The sequence below is a fragment of the Monodon monoceros genome, unplaced genomic scaffold (genome assembly GCF_005190385.1).
Source record: "Monodon monoceros isolate NGI ecotype Baffin Bay Population unplaced genomic scaffold, NGI_Narwhal_1 Super_Scaffold_5, whole genome shotgun sequence".
NCBI lineage: Eukaryota > Metazoa > Chordata > Mammalia > Artiodactyla > Monodontidae > Monodon > Monodon monoceros.
In genome coordinates, this window is record NW_021703782.1 from 39,057,592 (window position 1) to 39,081,454 (window position 23,863).

Genomic DNA, 23,863 nt, shown 5'->3' on the forward strand with positions numbered 1-23,863 from the left:
ACCCCAAATGTCTGGTAATTCTTATTCTGTGCTTTCCATTAAGGGTGGAGAACTAAAAAACTTGAAAGATCTGTGTATCCGTGGAGCTTCATGGCTATGAGCTTCACTGTAGGGTTATCTGGCTGGACTCTTTCATAGGGCTGATCTCCTGCCTAGAGGATGATTGCCTGGCTTCTAGATTTTGTCTTTGGTGGTCTTGGCCTCTATGGTGAATGTACATGTTTCTCATACCCCAAGGATTAACTGTGCCTTGTGTCTACCCCCAGCCAAAGACTTTCACCTTTTCTAAAGAAAAAACTTCAGACTTTTGCTGGGTACAAGAGGGGCAGTTGTCTGGCTGGAGTGTCTGTCTTTTTTTTTTTTTCTTGACGCTTAAAGCGTTTTTTCACTGATTCAAGAAGTACTTAATGATTACCATGTACAACATTGTGCTACAAACTTGGGCAGAACCAGCTCTGGATTCTGCCATTAAGAGCTTCACAGATCACTACGGTAGATACACACAAGCATCCATCTGTACTGAGGAGTGCTAAGGGACACATTTAGGTAGATTTAGTGGTTTATATAATATAGATTTTTAAACATGTCCTATCTTTTAATTTCTTTGGACTTATTGATGAAATGGTTTCTAGGGCTTCCCTGGTGGCACAGTGGTTAAGAATCCGCCTGCCAATGCAGGGGACATGGGTTCGAGCCCTGTTCCGGGAAGATCCCACATGCCGTGGAGCAACTAAGCCCGTGTGCCACAACTACTGAGCCTGCACTCTAGAGCCTGCGAGCCGCAACTACTGAAGCCCGCACGCCTAGAGCCCGTGCTCTGCAACAAGAGAAGCCATCGCAATGAGAAGACTGCGTACTGCCACGAAGAGTAGCCCCCGCTCTCCGCAACTAGAGAAAGCCCGTGCCCAGCAACAAAGACCCAACTCAACCAAAAATAAAAATACAAATAAAAAAAAAGTTTCTAAAATGGCACTTAAAAAAAAACAACACCAAAATAAAGTAAACAAGTTAAAACTAGCTACTACCAAATACCTTCCTTTGAAGATTTTTTGATATGATTCTGTGTCTGAGTCCAAAGACTTTCAACTAGTCTTCCTAATTCTAGTTTTTTGTTCCCATTTCCTAGAGATACATAGTGCTGCTAATTCTTGAGCCTTCTGCAGATTCGTTGGTAAATTGGGCCTCTTACTTTCCCTCATGCCTGCTTAGAACTCATTTTTTTCAAGTATCCTAAGGCCTTTACTACTTTTCTGTCAGCTTTCAGTATTCAGTTATATTTCTGTTCTTTTTTTTCTTATTCTCTCTGGCCTTGTGGGTTTATGCCTTTCTTAAAATATACATAGATGGATAGATAGATATAAAATATACATTATACATATTGTTGTAGTGGTGTTTGAGAAAGGAGTGAATATAGATGAGCATGTGTGCAGTCTTTATCTGGGAGTCTTCCCTTTTATGTACAGTTGTTTTATCTCCTTCAGCTAGATCACAAACTCCTTGATTTAGCTTGAATCAGGGATATAATTCTTTTATCCCCCTCTACAGCTAACTTACTGCCTTCCACATATAGTGTATCATAATCTGTTGTTTGACCTGTTATGTAAGGGAGTGGTGCTAAGTGAAGGATGTGTATAACAAATTGGTAATCATTCTAATTCCCAGGCAGTTATTAATATGCTGTGTCCCTGGAGCAGTCATTTGTATGTCCCTGTATTAGTTCCTTTAGTTTGCATATTGAAAGTGATTGATAGTCTAGCTATTTAGATACACATGCTATACTAATGAGTACTGAGTTAATGTTTCAGAGTGTGCAAGTGTCCTCAATGTGTTTACGGCTTATTGATAGTAGATTCCATTATCCTAATTGCATGAATGTTTCACTTCACCAGGGATTTCTTAAGGTAACAATCACTGATAAGTAGAAATGCAGATGGAGGAAAAGAAAAAAACCACTTATGATATTTGTCTCCTTTCCTTTCCTTCCTTGTTCTTTCTGTTAATTAACATACTCTTAACAGTGAAACACTAATTAAACTTCTCCTAATCTGATTAAGCCTCTGTAGTAGCTAAGACAAATTAGGTATTTAATATTTAATTTAAAACAATAGATTCTTAAAGTGGTATATAAAGTTCAACCTAGATACTAAAAGAAAATGAGTACTTTGACAGCGTCTATCCTAGGCTAAGTCAGAGGACAAATGTATATCTTATTAATTATCATGTCTTTCCAGTCCTAACAGGGGCTTTACAGAAATGCACTGTATGAGCGGCCACTCCAATTTTGTCTCTTGTGTATGCATCATACCTTCAAGTGACATGTACCCTCATGGACTAATCGCCACTGGAGGAAATGACCACAATATTTGCATTTTCTCACTGGAGAGTCCAGCACCACTTTATGTACTAAAAGGTCACAAAAATACTGGTGAGTATAATGCTTTGGTATTTTTCTGTTTGAATAAGTTTTATCCTTTTGAAGATAAAATTCTTATATCTGCTTTCCCTAGTTTTTTTTTTTTTTTTTTTTTGCGGTATGCAGGCCTCTCACTGTTGTGGCCTCTCCTGTTGCGGAGCACAGGCTCCAGGCGCGCAAGCTCAGCAGCCATGGTTCACGGGCCTAGCCGCTCCGCGGCATGTGGGATCCTCCCAGACCGGGGCACGAACCCGTGTCCCCTGCATCGGCAGGCAGACTCTCAACCACTGAGCCGCCAGGGAAGCCCCCTAGTTTTTATTATTATTATTTTTTACCTATAGCTATGGCTTAATAGTGAAAACCTTTTGGATCATCATTGTTCTGCAAATTCTCTGTTGCAGACTTATTGTCATCAGTAATGGTTGACATGATTACATATGTAAAAAGGAAAAGATTATGGTTTTATATACTTTGTAATTTTGGTTTTTCACCTATCTTGTGCAAAAAATTCATTTACTCAGGAAAACTGAGAGCACTTCTTTATCTTTGGGCTGTTATGTCTGTATTTATGCAGCAAATGAAAGCCCCAGAAGGAATGTATTTAGGGTTCTGGTATCATTATTTGAGAGTATTTAATACTTTTGAACAGCATTTTCTGTGATTTGTATTTCTGATTCTTTTATATTCCTGGATTTGTGTTTGCTTAACAGCTCTTTGTTATAAAATGATATGCTTAATCAATGCAGTATGTGTACTACTTTTTTTTTATGTATCTGGAATAGTTTGGGACATCTGTAAGCAAATAGTATGGCCCATAAGCACTCTAAACTTAATTTCTTTAAGGAGTTTGTAAAATGTTTTGTGTGTAGGTATGGGAAATCTTCAATACAGGGTGATACAGATTTTTTTAAACTTTTTGAAGGAAATCTTCAAATGTATACAAAAGTAGAGACATAGTATTTTATAATAAGTTATATATAAACAAACATAAAAGAGAATAGTGTAATGATCTTTTCTACTCATGTATTTACATAGCTTCAAGGATTATCAACACAAGGCCTATCTTGCTTCATCTTCTGCTTCTTCCAAAATATTATTTTAAAGGAAATTTCCAATATACTCTGTCATTTGTAAATACTTCAATATATAGCACTACAGTAGGGTTTGGCAAACTTTCTGTAAAGGGCCAGGTAGTAAATATTTTAGGCTATGCAGGCCATACAGTCACTTTCACAACTGCTCAGCTCTGCCATTGTGTGCAAAAGCAGCCACTGACAATAAATGAGTGAACATGTCTGTGTTTCAATAAACCTTTATTTATGGACACTGAAATTTGAATGTCAAAATTTTCACATGTCAGGAAGTACCTTTTTTTTTCTCTCAACCACTTGAAAATATAAAAACCATTCTTAGTTTGTGCACTGTACAAAAACAGATGGCCTACAGGCCACAGTTTGCTGACCCCTCAAAAAGATAAGGATTCTCTTTTTTTTTTAACTAATTAATTTTTGGCTGCGTTGGGTCTTCATTGCTGTGTGCGGGCTGTTTCTAGTTGCGGCGAGCGGGAGCTACTCTTTGTTGGGGTGCGCGGGCTTCTCATTGTGGTGGCTTCTCTTGTTGCAGACAACAGGCTCTAGGCGCATGGGCTTCAGTAGTTGTGGCACGTGGGCTCAGTAGTTGTGGCTCGCGGGCTCTAGAACGCAGGCTCCGTAGTTGTTGCACACAGGCTTAGTTGCTCCACGGCATGTGGGATCTTCACAGACCAGGGCTCGAACCCATGTTCCCTCCACTGGCAGGCGGCTTCTTAACCACTGCGCCACCAGGGAAGTCCCTCTCTCTTTTTTAAAAACAATATCGTTATCACACCTAAAACAAAACAAAACCTAATTTCTCGTTACCAAATATCCAGTGAATGTTCAAATTTACCCGGTTGTCTCAAATGTTTCTTTTTACAGTTTGTTTGAATTGTGACCCAAAGGTCCACTTGTCTTTCGATCTACTGGTTTCTTTCTTTTTTTAAATCCCCTCTCTATTTGAAACCAGCTTATTTTACCTGTAGAATTTCCTGTAATCTGAACTCTGCTGGTTAAAGCCTCATTTCTCTAGCCTCATGTTCCTCAGTCCCGTAGTCTTGTAAGCTATTAGATCTAGAAGCTTGATCAGATTCAGATTCAAGTTTTGAGCAAGAATTTTATACTTTCTGTTGTAGCACAACAGGAGGCATGTAATATTTCTTTTAATGATGTTAAGATTCATCCATTCTTTTTTTGCGGTACGCGGGCCCCTCACTGTTGTGGCCTCTCCCGTTGCGGAGCACAGGCACCGGACATGCAGGCTCAGTGGCCATGGCTCACGGGCCCAGCCGCTCCGCGGCATGTGGGATCTTCCCGGACTGGGGCACGAACCCGTGTCCCCTGCATCGGCAGGCAGACTCTCAACCACTGCGCCACCAGGGAAGCCCAGATTCATCCATTCTTTATAAAATTCCCATCAGCCTTTGAAAATAAGTCTTTAACATCTACTGATGATCATTGCATAGATCCAGTATTTCATTAAAATTTGCAAATTATACTCTAATTCTACCATTATTTTTGGATTTAATAGCTAGCATTTTTCTGTAAAGAACTTTCCACATCAACTCTTTGGTTACCGTGTGAGACACACAGAGAAGACAGGATAAGCACTTTTCTTGCCCCTTCTCTCACCTCTTTTACTGGGTTTCAAAATGAGTTGATTCCCTAACATCTTTATTTTTTTCCTTTTTTGATTCTCAAATTGTCCCATATTTGATTGGAAACCTCTTTTAAAAATTGTTTCCTGTGGCCTCTTGATAAGACCTTCAGAAGTCTTCCTTGCTTTTGGTAGTACAAAATGTTCTAGACCTGAAATCAGCCATTTTGCCAAGAAGCTTTATGTTTTTCTTTTAGTGGGAGATAGTATTTAGAAACCTCAATTTGAGTTGTAGTGGTGCTCACCAGGATTTTTTTTTTAACTTAATTTTGTTTTGTAATTATATAAAACATACATAGTTGCAAAGAAAAAACTATTCAACATGGTGCATTCAGAGAAATCTGGATTCTGTCTGTATTGCCTTCTCCCGCCATCCTTATAAGTAACTAATTGTTTATTAACTTTGTTCTTTCTGAAAAAAAAATTAGCAAATATGTATGTATATTTATGTTGCCCCTTTCTTAGATAGAAGGTATCTTACTGCAGTTTTCTGCCCTGGCTACTTTTGCTTGATAATACTGTTTTACGGATTACTTCATTGCAGTATATAGAAATCATCATTCATTTTTACTATGGCATTGTATTTCATTGTGTAGCTGTACTATAGCTATTTTAACCTATTTAGCCAGTCCCCTATTGATGGATATCTAAGTTTCCAGATTTCTGCTAGTGCAAGTGTCTTTGTGCATATGTCATTTTGTTCTTTTGTGAGTGTAACTTAGGTATGATATCTAGTTCTGGATCAAGGGGTAAATGCATATTTAACTTTGTTATTGCCAAATCCCCACATTAGGTGTTAAAACTTTTTTTGCATTTCCAGCAGCAGTATATATGTCCGTATTTCCCTTATCAACAAAGTATGTTGTCAGACTTTCAGATTGTTGCCAAAATAAGTGAAAAATGATATTTTAGTATGGGCCAATTTTCATCTCTCATTATGGAGGGGTCATTTTTTCATATACAGAAGGGCTGTTGGCATTTTTTTCCTGAGAACTATATTCTTGTCCATATAATGTGGGGTTATTGGCCATTTTAAAAGTCCTTTATAAGTTAGAGTTTTTAAACCTTTGATACAAGTTACAAATATTTTTTCATTTCATTATCTTTTTTTTAACTTTATATATGTTCTTGTTTTTCTTTTTGTAATGCAAAAGTTTATGTAATCATATTTATCTTGATTTTTTTTTTTTTTTTGCGGCACGCGGGCCTCTCACCGTTGTGGCCTCTCCTGTGGCGGAGCACAGGCTCCAGACACGCAGGCTCAGCGGCCATGGCTCACGGGCCCAGCCACTCCACGGCATGTGGGATCTTCCCAGACCGGGGCACGAACCCGTGTCCCCCGCATCGGCAGGCGGACTCTCAACCACTGCGCCACCAGGGAAGCCCTATCTTGATTTTTTTTAAGGTGTTTCTCATAGAAACCTGTGCAGTAAAAATACTGCTTCACATTTTAGAGTATTTTTTCTGCCTGGTTTGTTTCTACTTTATCATAAGGTCATCTTTTGTTATTTTGTTAAGTTACTTGATGGTTTGAGGCCAAATGTCATTTCTTCCTTCCTTCCTCCCTCCCTCCCTCCCTTCCTCCCTTCTTTCCTTTCTTTCTTTCTTTTTTAAATTTAAAACATACCACGTTAGTGAGTAGGAGATAAAGAAATTAATGATTGACATCCTTATGTCATGTCATTTTTCTGTTACCTTTCTAGCCCAAATTTTATTTTCTAAATGGTAGAGTGGTACTGTTTTTTAGTCAGTATATATGTATAACACTTTCCAGTTACATTACAAGTTGCGGTTTTAGGTAATGGAGGAGGAAAGTGCCATCCCACACTTCGGGGCAAGTGCCAGGGCCCAAAAAGAGAGCTACCACAGTTTGCCTCTGGTCACTAGTTATTCAGCTTGCTGTCTCTTCTGCAGGCAAAATATACCCACTTCTCTCTCAATGTCAGACAAGCCAAAAGTCCCATCCAGTTGCAGCATCAAGTTCAAAATTAAGAATTTCTGGATGATACATAGTATTCTAAATATCAGGGAAATGATGCTCAGGTGTTTCTACATCAGGTCCAGACATAGTTCCTCTTAAATTTGGAGATCCGTGGACCAAAAAACACAAGTTATCTGTCACCCATTCACTCAGTATACAGCTGTGGAATATTGAGGGTAGTCAGAGGAAGCACCCCCATTCAGAAAAGGGAGCAATGCAAGACAGCAGTTTCTAATCTGTAGTCATCTGAAATTCGGATGGGTGGCTGTTTCAAGGACCCCCTACTCTGAGAGTGATAGGTTTTTGTGATCAGTTCCCTCTGGTCTCCAAAAGGGGTTTCCCAATCCATTGTTCTTCATGGCTCTCCTTTAACCCTCTGGGATTCTTTTCTGTTATTCTCCTTGGTCACATTGACCCTCCTTGGGGACTACCAACTTTTTCAACTTGCTTTCTGCTTGTGGGAGCTAGGTGCACAAGGGTCGTGTTAAGTCTTGAACAGTCACGGACATTTTTAGTTATTGGCAGCATAACTCTCTGAAAAACTTATGTTTTTACCTGTTTGATTTCCAGTCAGATCTCTTTGTCAGCAGTCATACCTCAGCTGTAGTCTAGATTTGCTGTATTACTCCCCATCTCTCCTTTCTTTCCCTGTGTGCCTCTTCAGATTTAGCTACTGAAACCTTGTGCCTTTCAGACGTTAGTTGGAAAGCTGAACCTTTAGGTTCTTTTCCCTGAGCTGTTTTCCCAGGTGAAAGCATTTATTTTCAGGGCAACAACCTTAATTTTCTTTGCTTTGAAAATGCTTTAAATCCATTTGGAAGTTTTGGCGCTGTGCAGGATGGATGGCCATGTTTTTGATTTGTTCCTGTTGCATGGCTGGGTTTCAGTTGTCCTTTGCTGCTGAAAGGACTTCTCAGGTTTACATTTTTCATTTGGGCTTGAGAAGCAATTGGCTCTTCCACCTCTGCAAATCCCTAAGTTTGGACTCTTCGTTTCTGGCTGGGAACCAGCCAGTTCTTGATCTCATTCCATTCTTTTAGTACCTAGCCAAATGTGGCCAATAGTAAGTGACACCCATTACTGAAGTCCTGTTTTCCAACCTCTTTCTTTAGACTACAAGTTTGTCATGTCCTGAGTTATTGCCGGTAACAGCTTTATCAAATGTTCCTTACTACACGATAAGGAGCACCAGCCTTCTATTCTGTGGTAATAGTCTCCTCATTACCTGCCTGTTAAGCCACTACCATATATTTCAGCTTTTTGCTTCAGCAGTGCCTCACTTTTGCTACTAATTCTGAATCGGTCCGGTAGGCTAGGTGACGTTGTGGTAACAGACAACTCCAGAATCACAGTGGCTTAATGCAATAAGTTTGCTTTGCTTCTTATAGATCCAGTGCAGCAGGGGGCTCTACTCCTTGTGGGATCCGGATGACAGAAGTTTCACTGCAGCATGTGCTTTCACAGAGATTGGAGTAGTGGGGAGGGAGCATGGCTTCATTGTGCACCTATCCTTAAAGCTTCCACCTGAAAGTAACATTATTTCTGCTCATTTTTCAATGCCAGAACAAGTCATGTAGCATACCTAAAGCCAAAGGAACTGGGGAGTTCAGTCTTACCATTTGCTTAGAGGGTGAAGAGCAGAAAATATTTGATGAATATAACTAATGGCTACCCCACACGTTAAAATATTTATATGTTCCATGTATTTCCTGGAAACTTCCTCTTGTAACCTTCTAGCCTTTTGTTGGATTGGTACTACCTGGGCTAATGTCATCCTGGATTTCCCTATTTCCTAGATCCCGTGTTTTGTCATTCTTAACTTACTCTTTCATTTTAGTGTAATACAGCTGTTGCAGCTTCCTAAGAAAGCTGTGACATGGGGGTTAAATATATTGTATTTGCATATTGGAAAATAGCTTTATTCTAGTCTTATTGAATATTTGATTTTTTGGCTAGACATAGAATCCTGTGTTAAAACCATTTAACCTCAGAATTTTGAAGGCATTGCTCCATTGTCTTTTAATGTATAACGTTATTTAGAAGTTTGTCCCATAGAAAAGATGGGGAATCAAAATAGCATCACTTTTCTGGTCCCCTCCCAAACTTTTGGAGTCTTCTCTATTTCTAATGTTATAAAATTTCACAATGCATGTCTATCTCTGTTTCTCAAAGTGCCTTTCATTGGGCACTTTTGTGGGTTCATTCAATCTAGATATCATGACCTTCATTTTTAGGAATCTTTCTTGTACTATTTCTGTGTTCTTTGCCTCATCTTTCTCCTCCCCCTCCGCAATTATCTCTGGAATCCCTGTTAGATGTTGGACATTTTGAAATTACTTTCTAACTTTCTTAATTATCCTTTCCTATTTTTCATATATTTGCCTTTTGGGTCTAATTCTCAGGAGACTTTTCTCCCCCTAGTTTTTTTTAATTATTTTTTCAGTTTGGTTCTTCTATTTTTAGCATTTAGTTTTCTTGTTCTCTCATTAGTTCTTTTTTTATATAATATCTGTTTGCAAATAATACTGTATTGAAGATTTTTCTTCTGCTTCCTGAAATTGAATTTGTTTCTTATGGGTCCCCCAAACCCCTTCCCCCTTATTTTTCTGTTTCTTCGTTTTGGTTTTTCTCTTTCGTGTAGGTGGAGCTTGATGGTTGGTGGGCTTCGTTAGAGGGTGATCTGATGGTCTGACTTTTTAGATGGAAACCCTCTCGAATGTCTGCATCTGGAGTTCTTTAACATTATTCAGTCCTCTAGAAAAGAGTCCTCCTGCCTCTTACTTAGGTGGAGTGGGATGTATGCCTGGCTGCGGATATTGTGGGAGCAGGGGGACTGTAGGTACCACATTTCAGGATGGAGACTTTCTACTTATTCCCCTTGTGTTTCTTAGGGTTCCTTATTCCAGCCCTTTATTATGCCTGGTGACCAGAGTCTAGAAACTCTGCTTCAGTTCCTCCAGAGAATAAACCTCCAGTCTCCTTCCTGCAGTGGATAAGGATGTACTTTCCTGACACTGTAGGCTGAGAGGAGAGGTCTAGTGTTTCACTCTGTTGTGTGCAGCCTTTGAATCACTGTTCTCATTTTTCAGGTCCTCTGCTTAGCCCCATCCTCTATGGAACCTAGTGGCTGGATACTTAGTCTCAGTTTTGTGGGGCCAGTTACTCTGCTTCTAATCGCTTTCTGTGTAACCTCCTCCATTTTGCTAAGTCAGTTATGTTGTTTTCTGTTTTCTTTGTCCTTGTAGATTAATACCATTTATAGCATTACTGTGGATAATCTGCCATTTTTAATCAGAACTCTGTCTTTTTTGTTTCCATGTTTTTAGATAATTTTTCATACTTATAATTTTTAGCTTGTACAGTGTTACATCAAGATCATAAGGCATTTAATTAACCATTTCACTACTGTTGAGTAATGAAATGAGTCAGCTTGACTCTAGTTTTTTCTGTCATGTTAACTAAAGTGACCCTAAATAACTATGTAAATAGTGTTTGAAAATCATTTGCATTATTTTCCTGTGTAGTTTCTTAGAACTGGAAGGGATTGTGCAGCCCACTTAATCCTGCTCCCTCATTTTACAGTCTAGGAATCTGATGTTAAGTAATATCCCTGAGGTCAGACAGCTCCTAAGTGGTATAGCTAGGACTTGGACCCACTCAGTCTGGCACCAGAGTCTGTGCTCTTGACCACTGCACTCTTCTGCATTTCCATTGAGTTGAGCCTTAATTAGCTAATACTGTCACTTCATAAAGTGTTTTTAAAATTGTAGTGTTTTAATAACTAGCAAGGTTGAGCATTTTTCTCTATGAAAATGTGTTAATTAATGCCTTTTTCCCCTTTAGTTTGTAGTCTTTCATCTGGAAAATTTGGGACATTACTTAGTGGCTCATGGGACACTACTGCTAAAGTCTGGCTGAATGACAAATGCATGATGACCTTACAGGTACAGTAGTTCTATGTGAATATTCGAGAAAATAATTAAAGATGATGATTCTGTGGCAATTTAACTTAATACCCATTTTTCTCACAGGGTCATACAGCTGCAGTATGGGCAGTAAAGATATTACCTGAGCAGGGCTTAATGTTAACTGGATCAGCAGACAAGACTATTAAACTTTGGAAGGCTGGAAGATGCGAGAGGACTTTTTCTGGTAAGATCAGAGTAGACAGCTTTTGTAATCTTTTTGCTTCCTATTTGCACAGGTGATTTTTTTCAAAAATTTAGAAGTTTTAAAGTGGTATTTGAAAAACATCAGTGTATTTGAGCCATTTAACTTGGGTGAATGTAAATTTTCTGACAGTTAATATATAATATGTTTTTTTTTTTTTTGAATTATTTATTTATTTTTGGCTGTGTTGGGTCTTCGTTGCGGTGCACAGGCTTCTATTTGAGGTGGCTTCTCTTGTCACGGAGCACAGGCTCTAGGTGCGCGGGCTTCAGTAGTTGTGGCTCACGGGCTCTAGAGCGCAGGCTCAGTCGTTGTGGTTCACGGGCTTAGTTGTTCCGCGGCATGTGGAGTCTTCCCGGACCAGGGCTCGAACCCGTGTCCCCTGCATTGGCAGGCGGATTCTTAACCACTGCGCCACCAGGGAAGCCCGGTAATATCTTTTTAAAATATGTACTGAGACCTCTCATAAAACAACCAGATATGGACTAATAAATAGCTACAATATGGGTATGTGCTTCTGTGTATTTTATATATGTAATTTTTGGTACTCAGTTATGTTTTGGTTGTCATTTGAACAAGTTCAGCCTGAAACTTCCAAGCATAAGTCTTATTGAGGGTGGGTCAGTAGTGTTATCTTCATATATGAGGAAAACATCAGTCGTGCTTTTATTAATATTGAAGTACATTGTTTAATAATAACAACTTTCAGGCTTTGTTTATGTTGTGGTTTCAGGTGGGTAGTCTTTTAAAACCTCAGCTATTAAATAACTCCTAAAACGAGGCATCCGCTGTCTAATATTAGAACTGATAATTTATTTGTGGGGCACTTAACATTTTTGGTATGATTTTGTTTGTTTGTTTTTTCTTGCTTTTATTTATTCCTTAAAAGTTGATCAGCATCCTGGATAATACTTCAAGAAGTCCCTTTGTGCAGATAAAACTATCTGTAGGTGGAAAGTAGACAATGAGTTGTAACTAAACATCCCTTTGTTTCTGCTTCCATACATACAACATATGTGTTAAGTTTTTATTAATCTGTTATAGATAATCTGAATCAGCATAGGAAATACTGAGCATGGGAAAGGTTTTGACTTCTGGTCTCCTTTATTAGATCACAAACTTCTGAGAATGTTTTGTCTTTTAAAAAAAATTGTAGTGGCATCTACAATGCCTCAATTAATATTGAAAAAAATGGAATCTTATCAAGTTTTTAAAAACATTTAATATCCTTTGATGAGAGGAATAAATACACACACATGTATATATATATATACAATCAACATAACACAAGAAGTTTTCATTCCATAAATTCTTGCCCTTTTAAAAAATCAGTAGTCATTAATTTTTATTTTATCATTTTAATGCCTGCATTTATATAAATTATGAAATATTTCCCTTGGTAAAGCAACAATGTTTGGCTTTATATTTATGTTTTGCTTGAATCGAAAGAGGCAGGAATAGGAGGCAGGAAACTTGAATTCTTGCTTTAGCTCTGCCACTGATTGTGTGGTTTTAGATAAATTAATCTCTCTCAACCTATTTCACATTTTAATAAAGTTTACTTTTCTATGATATTTTATTTCAAACTCTTAAATAATTGAAATCTTTTTTGTAATCTTAGTTTTTCTTTCCTTGGTGCTTTATAAATATTAATCTCAGTATTATGTGGTGAGAAATTTAGGGGATATTTACTCTTTGTTATATATCTGTTTATATTTTAATATTGTGTATGTTATAAATTACTCTTGTTATTGGGGAAGAAAAGTTGAAATGAATTGTCAAGTAAAAATTGGAGGACTTCGCTTGTGGTCCGGTGGTTAAGACTCCGAGCTTCCACTTCAGGGGGCACGTGTTTGATCCCTGGTCGGGAACTAAGATCCCGCATGCCGTGAAGCCAATCAATCAATCAATAAATAAAGGATTTCCTTTAAAAAAAATTGTGGGGATCAGAAACTTATTTCTGGAGGGGTTTAAGAAATTTTTAAGAAATAATTTAGAGAAGATATGGTAAATATAGAACTTCCCAAGACTGGTGATAAAAAATACTGCCAAGCCTACAATACAAATTTTGGCTATCAGGTTTTTCTACTGGAAAAAAAAAAAGTATTTCTCTAACTTGAAAATCAGTTTTTAATATTCACTGGTATGTGTTTTATAATGTTAATAAAATACATAGAGCCATCAACCAAATGATCCATTTTTATTGATTTATCGTGTTCTTTTTTCTTTTAATACAGGGCATGAAGACTGTGTAAGAGGCTTGGCAATTTTGAGTGAAACAGAATTTCTCTCCTGTGCAAATGATGCTAGTATTAGAAGGTGGCAGATCACTGGCGAGTGTCTTGAAGTATTTTATGGTCATACAAATTATATTTATAGCATATCTGTCTTTCCAAATTGTAAAGGTAAGACTGTCTTACACTACATATTTTAAGTTTTGTATTGAGCATTGTTCTATTCCATCTTGAGGTGGGGGGCGGAGGGCTAATGATTTAAATCAATTTACTAACTGTAACTTGAGTAATTTAGTGACTTTATTTCATAAGTATCTTTTTCCTAAAGGAGGAAACTGTATGATCATCTTTATATTAATTCAGACTTGATAGTGTGTTGTAAAAAGTTCTTGGGCGGGTTCCCTGGTGGCGCAGTGGTTGAGAGTCCGCCTGCCGATGCAGGGGACATGGGTTCGTGCCCTGGTCCGGGAAGATCCCACATGCCACAGAGCGGCTTGGCCCGTGCGTGAGCCATGGCCGCTGAGCCTGCGCGTCCGGAGCCTGTGCTCCGCAACGGGAGAGGCCACAGCAGTGAGAGGCCCACGTACCGCAAAAAAAAAAAAAAAAAAAGTTCTTGGGCATCTGAGGAAAGACTTCTAATAATTTATTGGTATAAAGTATAGTGTGTAAGATGTTAAATATATAAAAATGTGATTCTTTGAAGTTGTATATTGTATAAGTGACAAATACATAAAATTTAAAGCTATAATTTATAAATACTTCGGGGTTTAAAAATCAGTATGCCTATTTAGGAAGGTGGTATATATAAATGTACTTAATTTTATATATTCAAACTAATTTTTCCTGTATTCATTAATTTTAGATTTTGTGACAACAGCAGAAGACAGATCTCTGAGAATCTGGAAACATGGGGAATGTGCTCAAACAATCCGACTTCCAGCTCAGTCTATATGGTGCTGCTGTGTGCTAGACAATGGTGACATTGTGGTTGGTGCGAGGTACTTATGTTCTAGTCAATCAATCAGTAATATGTGTCTAGGCCTTAGGTAGGTGTTAGAGTGCACAGAGATAAGCCATAGGAATTTCAGGTGAATTGGGGAGACCACAGGCACATTTGTGTTACTAAACAAAACAGTAGTAGGTATAACAGCTTTTGCACTAATGATACATGATATATTACAATAGTATTGCACTGTAAGTTCTGCAGTTGAAACATGAAATTAGAGAAGTTAGAGATTGGTGTGGGCAAACTTTCTGGAGAAGAAGAAATTTGAATTGGGTTTTGAAAGATAATGAAGGAAAATGGTGGAGGAACAATGCTGGGGAACAGTGGATGACAGGGGAAGATGGTAGCATGGGGCTTAATTATGGAGAACCTGGAATGCCCAGCATTTGTTAGATTCAGTGCTTGGGGTAAAGGGTTGTAGCTCTTGAGCAAGAAGTGCTGTGATTAAAGCAGAACTTATGAATTATTAAATACGTAGGTTAGATTTAACTAGTGGTGACAATGGGCAGGAAACCAAGTTGGTAAGCAATTGCAGTAGTAGGTGTAAAGTTATGAAATATTCACCCTGCAGTGCTAATGGATAAAAGACCGGAAAATGAGATAATGCAGAGGGAAAATGATCAGAAGGGGGCGTGTCAGAAAAGGATACAGTTTCAAACTTTGGATGATTAGAAGTCCACATTAATAAAAATGGACAAGAGTGAGAATTGGTTTGGTGAAGAAGGTGATAACTTCCTGGGATCCAAGTGGTGATAAGCCACACTCATGCAGATTGGTCATGGGCATTTGGACTGGGTCCTAGTGTAGCAACTGAGACTGAAGATCAAGATTGGCACAGAACTTCCAGAGTCAAGCAATAAGGCATCTTTCTCTGAGGGAAGAAACATAGAAGGGGAGGAACAGAACTAAAGACTGAACTTGTGATACACTGTGGGTAGAAAAAGAGAAGCCAGTAGCCTAAACAAAAAGCAATCCAGATGTTGAAATTCAGAGACGGAAAAGAGATTTTGGAGGGAGATTGTGATCAGTGTCAATAAGCACATGAGGGGTTAAGGAATGGAAAGTTAGGAAAGCTTTTGGATTTGCTTTGAAAGATGTTAGCAGTGACTTTTTTGACATCACATTTTCATAGAAAATGATAGAAAAAGGTAAATGAGAGGAGACAGATAAAGAGATTTTTGAAGAAATGGATGAGGGAAAGGATTGTAGACTGCTGTGGCACTGAAGGCAAGAGGAAAAAGGGCGACAGCCATAAGGGATACAGTGTCTAATAAAGCGGATGTATTTTACTCCTTGGCTGGGCCAGAGGTTGATTTGTTGGTTTAGTTATTTTCACCCTAAAGTCATTTAAAGTTGAAGAAAAATAAACAAAGGGGTAACACTGCTGTTAGTAGAAGGTTAAGTAAGAAAGTTTTTCTGCAGAGTTGAGTAGGATTAGCACAGGTGAAAGTGGCTAACTTGTCTCCCCTACCCCAAAATTTCACAAAGAGAAATTATGGAAATGAAGTCATTTTTCTGAAAATAGAGGCTGGGACTGTCATCTAGTCCAGAGGTGAAGCTGTTTTTTTCTTGATTCGGGTTACATTGCTAGTTAATGGCATAGTAAGGACAGGCTCCATGCGTTTCTAATGAACGGATATCAAGCATCTAGTATTTTCTAAGCCCTATCCTGGGTATTTGAGCCCTTTATAAGTTAAACAGTTTACTACCCTTCTTTATACCATAATACCTATGTGTGTAATATTCATTTTAAAAGTGTATGCTATGTCTGTAGATTTTTATGATGGTAAATATTTAATTTGGAATTGAAAATTGTGTTAAATATATATTTCTTTGTTCTTTGCCAGTAACTTTTTCCTTAAATAGTCTTTTTCCACCCTTTCCATTGCTTTAGAAAGTAATAGAGGGTAGTGTGCTGAAATCGGCATAGTTCTACACTCAGCAATAAATACATAGTAACATTTCTCGTATTCACAAATACAGATTATTTTTGCTTTGGATCATTGAAGTGTGATAATGTTAACCTACTGTGGCAGTGACTTAAAATCACTTTCTGTTTCCTTATAGTGATGGTATTATTAGAGTGTTTACAGAATCAGAGGATCGGACAGCAAGTGCTGAAGAAATCAAGGCTTTTGAAAGAGAACTCTCTCAGGCAACCATTGATTCCAAAACTGGTGATTTAGGGGACATTAATGCTGAGCAGCTTCCTGGGAGGGAACATCTGAATGAACCTGGTAAATATTTCAATGTATCTAGTAGTAAAAAATGCTGCCTTGTTTGCCTTTTGGAATAATGAGTGACAAGAAAAAAAGATTGTTTTGTTAAGTCATTCAGTATTATTCTCATTGCCAGGTACTGATCTTTGAGACTTTTTATTATGCATAACCACAGTGAAAAATCATGTTCTTTTTGCCTCTGCCTCACAGTTTTAAAGACTTGGAGCTAAGTTCCCATAAACAGGAATCTTTTTCTTTAAATAAATCACCTAATACTTAGCTCATATGTAGTAGGTGTTCGGAAATCACTCATTTAATACCTTTTGGTTGATTGGATTCTCTGAGAGGTTGTACAGACTAAAAATAAAAATGGGTTTAAATAAAGCAATGTCTGCTTAATGCGTTAGGGATCATTTGATTTTAAAATCAGAGGACAGTAGTTGTCTCAAATGAAATCTTAGGTTGGATATGTCCATGATCCCTTGGTCCGTGGATCCCTGGGGATTCTGAGATCCTTTCAGGATATCCATGTGGTCAAAGCTAGTTTTATAATACTAAGATGTTATTTGCCTTTTACACTGTGTTATCATCTACATTTATGGTATAAAAGCGGTGGTGGGTAAAACTGCAGGCTCCTTAGTACGTAGATGGAGGCAGTGGCACCAAACTATTCAGGTAGTCATGGTGTTCTTCACTGGTATGCAGTCGTCATTAAAAAAGAAAAAAATGCCATCTGCCCTTAGGAGTGTCCCTGATGAAGCATTAAAAATTAATTTTGTTACATTTTGGCCCTTTAGTACGTGTCTTTTTTAACATTCTGGATGACAATGTAAAGTACACATACAGTTTACCGAAGTACCATGTGCCTCAGGGGTAAGTACTTCTGCAGTCATTTGAGTTGCAGGCTGAACTCTCCCTTTTTTCAGGGAATTCCATTTTTATTTCAAAGAACAACTACAGTTATTCAGGCTTAGGTATTTGGCAGATTTTTTTTTGAAAATGAACAAAGCGAGAATATCACTTTAAGGAAAACAGCTGACAGCGTTCGTTGTCAAAGATAAAATTCAGACTTCCAAATGAAAATTGAAATTTTGGAAAACTTGTGACATTAGTGGTAATATTAACAAATGCAATTTTTTTATATTGAATAATAAAATGTGTAATCATATGGAAGATCTGCATAGCTCAGTGAATCAGTATTTTCCAAATGACCAGTTCATGGTCTTACAAAATCATACATGGGTAAAAGAACTGTTCAAAGTATAAGATCAATGGATTTTAGTATAATAGAGCATGAAAAATTCATTGATACAGTTTCAGATTCTAAATTTGTAACCTTTAGGATCTACTACTTGTAGAATATCCACATTTTTCTGAAAAGGCTATTAAACTAGTCCTCTGTTTCTCAACTGTATTATCCGTGTGATGCTGGATTTTCTTTGTATACATCAACCAAGCAACAGATTGCAACAGGTTAAATGCAGGGGCAGGTATGATAATCCAGCTGTCTTCTATTAAGAGAGACAGTAAAGAGATTTACAAAAATGTACAACAATGCCAGACTTCTCACTAAATTTTTAAAACTGTACTTATTTTTCATTGAACTATTACTTATTCAATATGTAATGGATCTATTACTGTTTTCCATGAAGTAAATATACTTTTTGTTCTTCTCATTTTTAATTTCAAATTCAGTAAATCAACTGATATAACCTACATAAAAAAAAGCTGTTTGGGCTTCTGAATAACATTTCTGACTGTAAAGAAATATTGAAACCAAAAGTTTGAACACCACTGTATTATTTCATGTTTTTAATATTCTTACAGTTCTTTGCAAAAATGTAATCTTTTTGTCTATATATACACAGTCAATAAATATTTACTAGGTACCTACTGTCTGCTCTGCATTGGTCTAAGCTCTGGGGAATACAGATAACAAAAGGGACAGAAATCTCTGTTCTCACAAATTTATGTTGTACAGGAGGAGATAGATAATTTAAAAGTTAATAAGTAAATATACAAGTATGTCAGATAAGTACTATGGGAAAAGTAAAGCAGGCATTGAGTTTTAATAAAAAAACAGGAGTTTGAAATTCAGTGGTCAGGAAATGTATAATACTTAGGATAGCACTGGTTGCTGTAACAGATAAATCCTAAAATGTCTGTGGCTTAACACAAGAGAAGGTTATTTGTTGCACATTTAAAGTTCAGTTGACAGCAGGGTATGCTGGAACATGTTCGTAGAATAATTTTACTCCTCTAGGTCATTGAGGGACCCATGCTGAAATCACCATCTTCATCATGTGCTTGCAGGGTCCCCCTGAATTATAGATATTCAGCCACCAGGCAGCATAAGAGGGGAGGGTAGAAGATGATGAACTAGGCCTAGAACTGGCATTTATCACACCCACCCAGATTCCACTGACCATTACTCAGTGTGTAATCTAGGGACTACAAAATGTACGGGGGCGGAATAAGGTAGTCTTCGACTAGACAGCTACAGCTCTACCCATTGGAATAGGAGCAGGAATCTCTGGAGGACAGCTAGCAGTCTCTGCCACTGAAGGCCTTGCTGAGAATGTGGCTTTCAGGTAAAGTCCTTAAGGAGACAAGGGGGCAAATCTTGCTAACATGTATGTGGAGAATGTCATAGGCAGAATAAACAGCCAGTGTTATAGACTCTAGGGGGCTCCAGGGCCTATAGTAGGAGGCCATTGAATCAGTGCAACGGAGAAATAATGGTGGCTTGTACCAACGGGTAGCAGTGGAGATGGTGAGAAGAGGTAGTCTTTTAGCTATATTTTAAAGATAGAGCTGATGGAATTTGCTGAAGGATTAGAATTGAGAGAAAGGAATCACACTCTTCTATTCTTTTTGGCCTGATCAGCTAGAAGAATGGAGAATCATTTACTGAAATGAAGTATTGTCAGAAGATACTCGTTAATAAAATTTGTTTTATTTTCGATCAGCCAGCTACTTTTTAGTAGAATCACATGTTTTTAACCATCCTTTACTTAATAGAGTTTTTTAAAATTTATTTATTTATTTTTGGCTGCATCGGGTCTTCATTGCTGCACACGGGCTTTCTCTAGTTGCAGCGAGAGGGGGCTACTCTTCATTGCAGTGCGTGGGCTTCTCACTTCTCATTGCGGTGGCTTCTCTTGTTGCAGAGCACGGGCTCTAGGCGTGCGGGCTTCAATAGTTGTGGCACGTGGGCTCAGTAGTTGTGGCTCGCGGGCTTTAGAGTGCAGGCTCAGTAGTTGTGGCACACGGGCTTAGTTGCTCCGTGGCATGTGGAATCTTCCCGGACCAGGGCTCGAACCCGTGTCCCCCGCATCGGCAGGCGGGCGGATTCTTAACCACTGTGCCACCAGGGAAGTCGCAGTAGAGTTTCTTTTAAACCGTTATTTTCTTTTTGGCCAGTTTCCAGTAGAATTACATTTTAAAATATTTTGTTTCATAAAATTTTCCATTAAACCAAAATACATATTTTCTTTTATATATAAACTTTAACGTTAAAACTTTTCTATCTAATGTTTGTAAAATTTACTCTGCCATTCTCTCTTTGATTCTTAAAATTTTTATTTTAAGGTACTAGAGAAGGACAGACTCGCCTAATCAGAGATGGGGAGAAAGTCGAAGCCTATCAGTGGAGTGTTAGTGAAGGGAGGTGGATAAAAATTGGTGATGTTGTTGGCTCATCTGGTGCTAATCAGCAAACATCTGGAAAAGTTTTATATGAAGGGAAAGTATGTCGACTTCTTTCTAATTGCTATTATCTTAAAGCATTAGACAAATTAAAAGTTTTCGTTTCCCTTTCCCCATGCTAATAAAATTTTCTTTGGTGTTTTGACATTTAAAAATAGATTTCAATGGGGAGATTCTTAGTCTTGAAGTAGATTTTTTTTTTTTTTTAATATCTTTGCATGTAGAGAGAGCTGCATTTGTGATGGACACTGCCATTATTTGCCTTTTGGTAGTTACATAGATAAGCTGTTCCCAACCATTTTGGATTAGGCGCTTCTGTGTCACCTTTCATCTAATGCTTTGTGCCTAGTTATATTTAACTTGACAGGCCATGAGGGACCCTGCAGGGCTGTGCTTATAATGCCAGCATGTTTTCATGAGTAGGGTAAGGTAACAGCTAATACTTTTGGCCTTGAGATCAACTAATTGGAAACCATCCTTTGGTCTTACAATTAATATGTAGTAATAATCCATCCCCCACATCTACCTGCCAGTGAACTACTATTCTTGCACCACATGCATATGGTTGCTATTAAATATTATTTGCCAAGTGGAAGATTTTAAAATTGTGCTTTGGAGAAAGTTTAGCACTATAATTATTAACATAAATCCGTGTTATGTATGTCATTAATTTATGTGAACAGATAGTAATCACTTATCTCCTTTTTATATTCCTATTAAAGGAGTTTGATTATGTTTTCTCAATTGATGTCAACGAAGGTGGACCATCATATAAACTGCCATATAACATCACTGACGATCCCTGGTTAACTGCATACAACTTCTTGCAGAAGAATGATTTGAATCCTATGTTTTTGGATCAGGTGGCTAAATTTATTATTGATAACACAAAAGGTCAAATGTTGGGACTTGGGAATCCCAGTTTTTCAGATCCGTTTACAGGTAAGTTAGGGTTTGTATTAAGTCTTATATACTTCCACCAATGTTGATTATTTTTTTTTCTTTATTTGTCGTGTTTAAACACCTATTATGATTAGCTGTTTAAATAAAAACCAAGATCTACAGCAGGTTTTTGCCGCAGATATATATTTTTGAGGCTCAAATTATATAGTAATTTTGTATTTATGGAAACAATTGTAAATCGTTCTCTTTCAAAAATACAGCCACACTGTAAACTAAATAAAATTAAACTGAAACTAATTCAGTCATTTGAAATGAAAAGAAACCTGTAAGTTCCTTCATGTTATTGCTTCTTTTTAAAATATATATTTTGGTGAAATTTAGTAAATAGAAATTCTGTTGTCGCATGAGGCTAAACTAGTTAGTTATGCATCAAATCTAGAAATGAACTATGGGTAGTTTTAGTTTACATGTTATTTGTATTCCACATGTTCATTTTTTTTTTTTTTTTTGCGGTACGCGGGCCTCCAGCTGTTGTGGCCTCTCCCGTTGCGGAGCACAGGCTCCGGACGCGCAGGCTCAGCGGCCATGGCTCACGGGCCCAGCCGCTCCGCGGCATGTGGGATCCTCCCGGACCGGGGCACGAACCCGCGTCCCCTGCATCGGCGGGCGGACTCTCAACCACTGCGCCACCAGGGAAGCCCTCCTCAAGTTCATTTTAAGTCAGTTGTTTATAACATAGTATACAGCATCTAAAATGTTATTAATGGGATTAGGTTCTCATGCCAGTAGTATTATAATCCCAGTAGTATTAGTTTGAGTCTGGGATCCTTGGAAATGGAGTTTAATTCTGGAAGTATTAGCCTGAGCTCTGGGCCCTGGGAACTGAGGCCATGATATGGGATAGATATATAGAGCTGGCCCTATATCTATCTTTTCTTAGATATAGGGCTAGCTCTAAATAAAAATTTGAAACTGACACTTTATTGTTAATGGGTTCCTATTATTTCTGACTCTATCTTTCATGTGCTAGTGCTCTTTCTCGTATTGCAAGGATCCCATATCCTCTTCTTGTCTCAGGTCTTTTTTTTCTTCTTCTTCCCTCACAGATGCTTCATGCTCCTAAATTATCTCCTCTCCTTCTAGTTCAAAATTCCATTGTTTGTTCACATAATAAAGTTAATCTCACCTGCATGTTGACTTAAACAGATTATCAGACTGATTCACTATGAACTATAAATGATAGGACCCTCCCAGCAGATGCACTTGACAGAACAAGAAAAAAAAAAAGTTTATTACCTGTATATTTCTGTTGGTTGGAATATCAGTCTACAGTACAAAAGAGTACTGTATTTTATAAGCTATCTTGTGGGATGGAGGACCGATATTAAAGCAGCTGGCTCTGTCTGGAAATCTAACAATAATTTGGCTTTTTTGCTCCTCTGAAACTCTGTCAGCATCCTTAGATATATCTTTTTGTAGACGCCTCTGATTATTTCCTTAGAGATACTAACAAAACGTACTCACACACACCACACATTTGTAATTGTATAAATGGGAAGTCTGTTTCCTTTGAACCACTCATCCCCTTTGTAATTTTCTCCAGTAGGTTGTAAGTGTCAGTGGATACAAGCAATCTTGTTTCCTGCTAGATCTCAGCACTGAATGCACTGTTTGACACATGAATTAATGAACCCAGGGGTTCTCTAAAAGATTCACAGTTGGTGCCTGTGGTTTGATAGCAACAACAGCAGCAGGAATTCTAGTGAATTCGTATAGGAACAGGAACTGATTGTATGTGTATATTATTTAGGTCAGAGACCAACTGCAATTTATCTTTTTATATTTGAATTCCTAGTTATTTTAATATTTAAGTGCAGAAGCTAAGATATAATAAAGGATTAAAGTTAACAAAAACAAAACTGGGAGAATCACTGAAATTTTAGTTTCTTACTAACCTTTCCAACTATAAGACTTCTGACTGTAACTCTTCTTATTCTGGCATGGGACAGCCTTGCTCTTTTATTTCTCCCCAAATTTAGAGTCTTCTGATGTAAGCAATGTGCCATTTATGAAATGCAGGATTCTGGCGTACTTGAGACCTTTCTTTGTTTGCATGCACAGGTGGTGGTCGGTATGTTCCAGGCTCTTCATCAGGATCTTCTAACACACTGCCTGCAGCAGATCCTTTTACAGGTGGGAAGCAGTTTTGATCAATATGTCTTTCTTCACTAAATGTATAACATTTTGTATTATATAGCTTCACATTTTGAAGATATTATCCAGTAACTGATAATTCCCTTATTATCTGTGTTTCCAATCTTGATGGATCTCCTTTTCTTTAACTTCTAATTTTTTCTTTTTCCTCGAGTACTTTTATAGCTTTCCTCATGACTTTTAATAACATATTGTTAAAATTCATCATTTTCTCCAGTGGTCCTTCCTGGAAGGAGAGCAGAGTCATTAAGTTCATAGATTTTAGAGTCAGACAGACCTTGGTTC

At 37.8% G+C, this 23,863-nt stretch overlaps 1 protein-coding gene across 1 annotated transcript in view; it reads left to right on the forward strand.

Moving 5' to 3' along the window:
* Positions 1–23,863, forward strand: part of PLAA (phospholipase A2 activating protein) — a 39,708-nt gene that overhangs the window by 4,614 nt on the left and 11,231 nt on the right. The window contains exons 2-10 of the mRNA XM_029203397.1: positions 2,232–2,425; positions 10,968–11,068; positions 11,156–11,276; positions 13,532–13,699; positions 14,391–14,526; positions 16,602–16,771; positions 20,345–20,502; positions 21,184–21,403; positions 23,486–23,557. Of these exons, the coding sequence (XP_029059230.1) occupies positions 2,232–2,425; positions 10,968–11,068; positions 11,156–11,276; positions 13,532–13,699; positions 14,391–14,526; positions 16,602–16,771; positions 20,345–20,502; positions 21,184–21,403; positions 23,486–23,557 (1,340 nt within the window). The remainder of the gene's footprint in view (positions 1–2,231; positions 2,426–10,967; positions 11,069–11,155; positions 11,277–13,531; positions 13,700–14,390; positions 14,527–16,601; positions 16,772–20,344; positions 20,503–21,183; positions 21,404–23,485; positions 23,558–23,863) is intronic.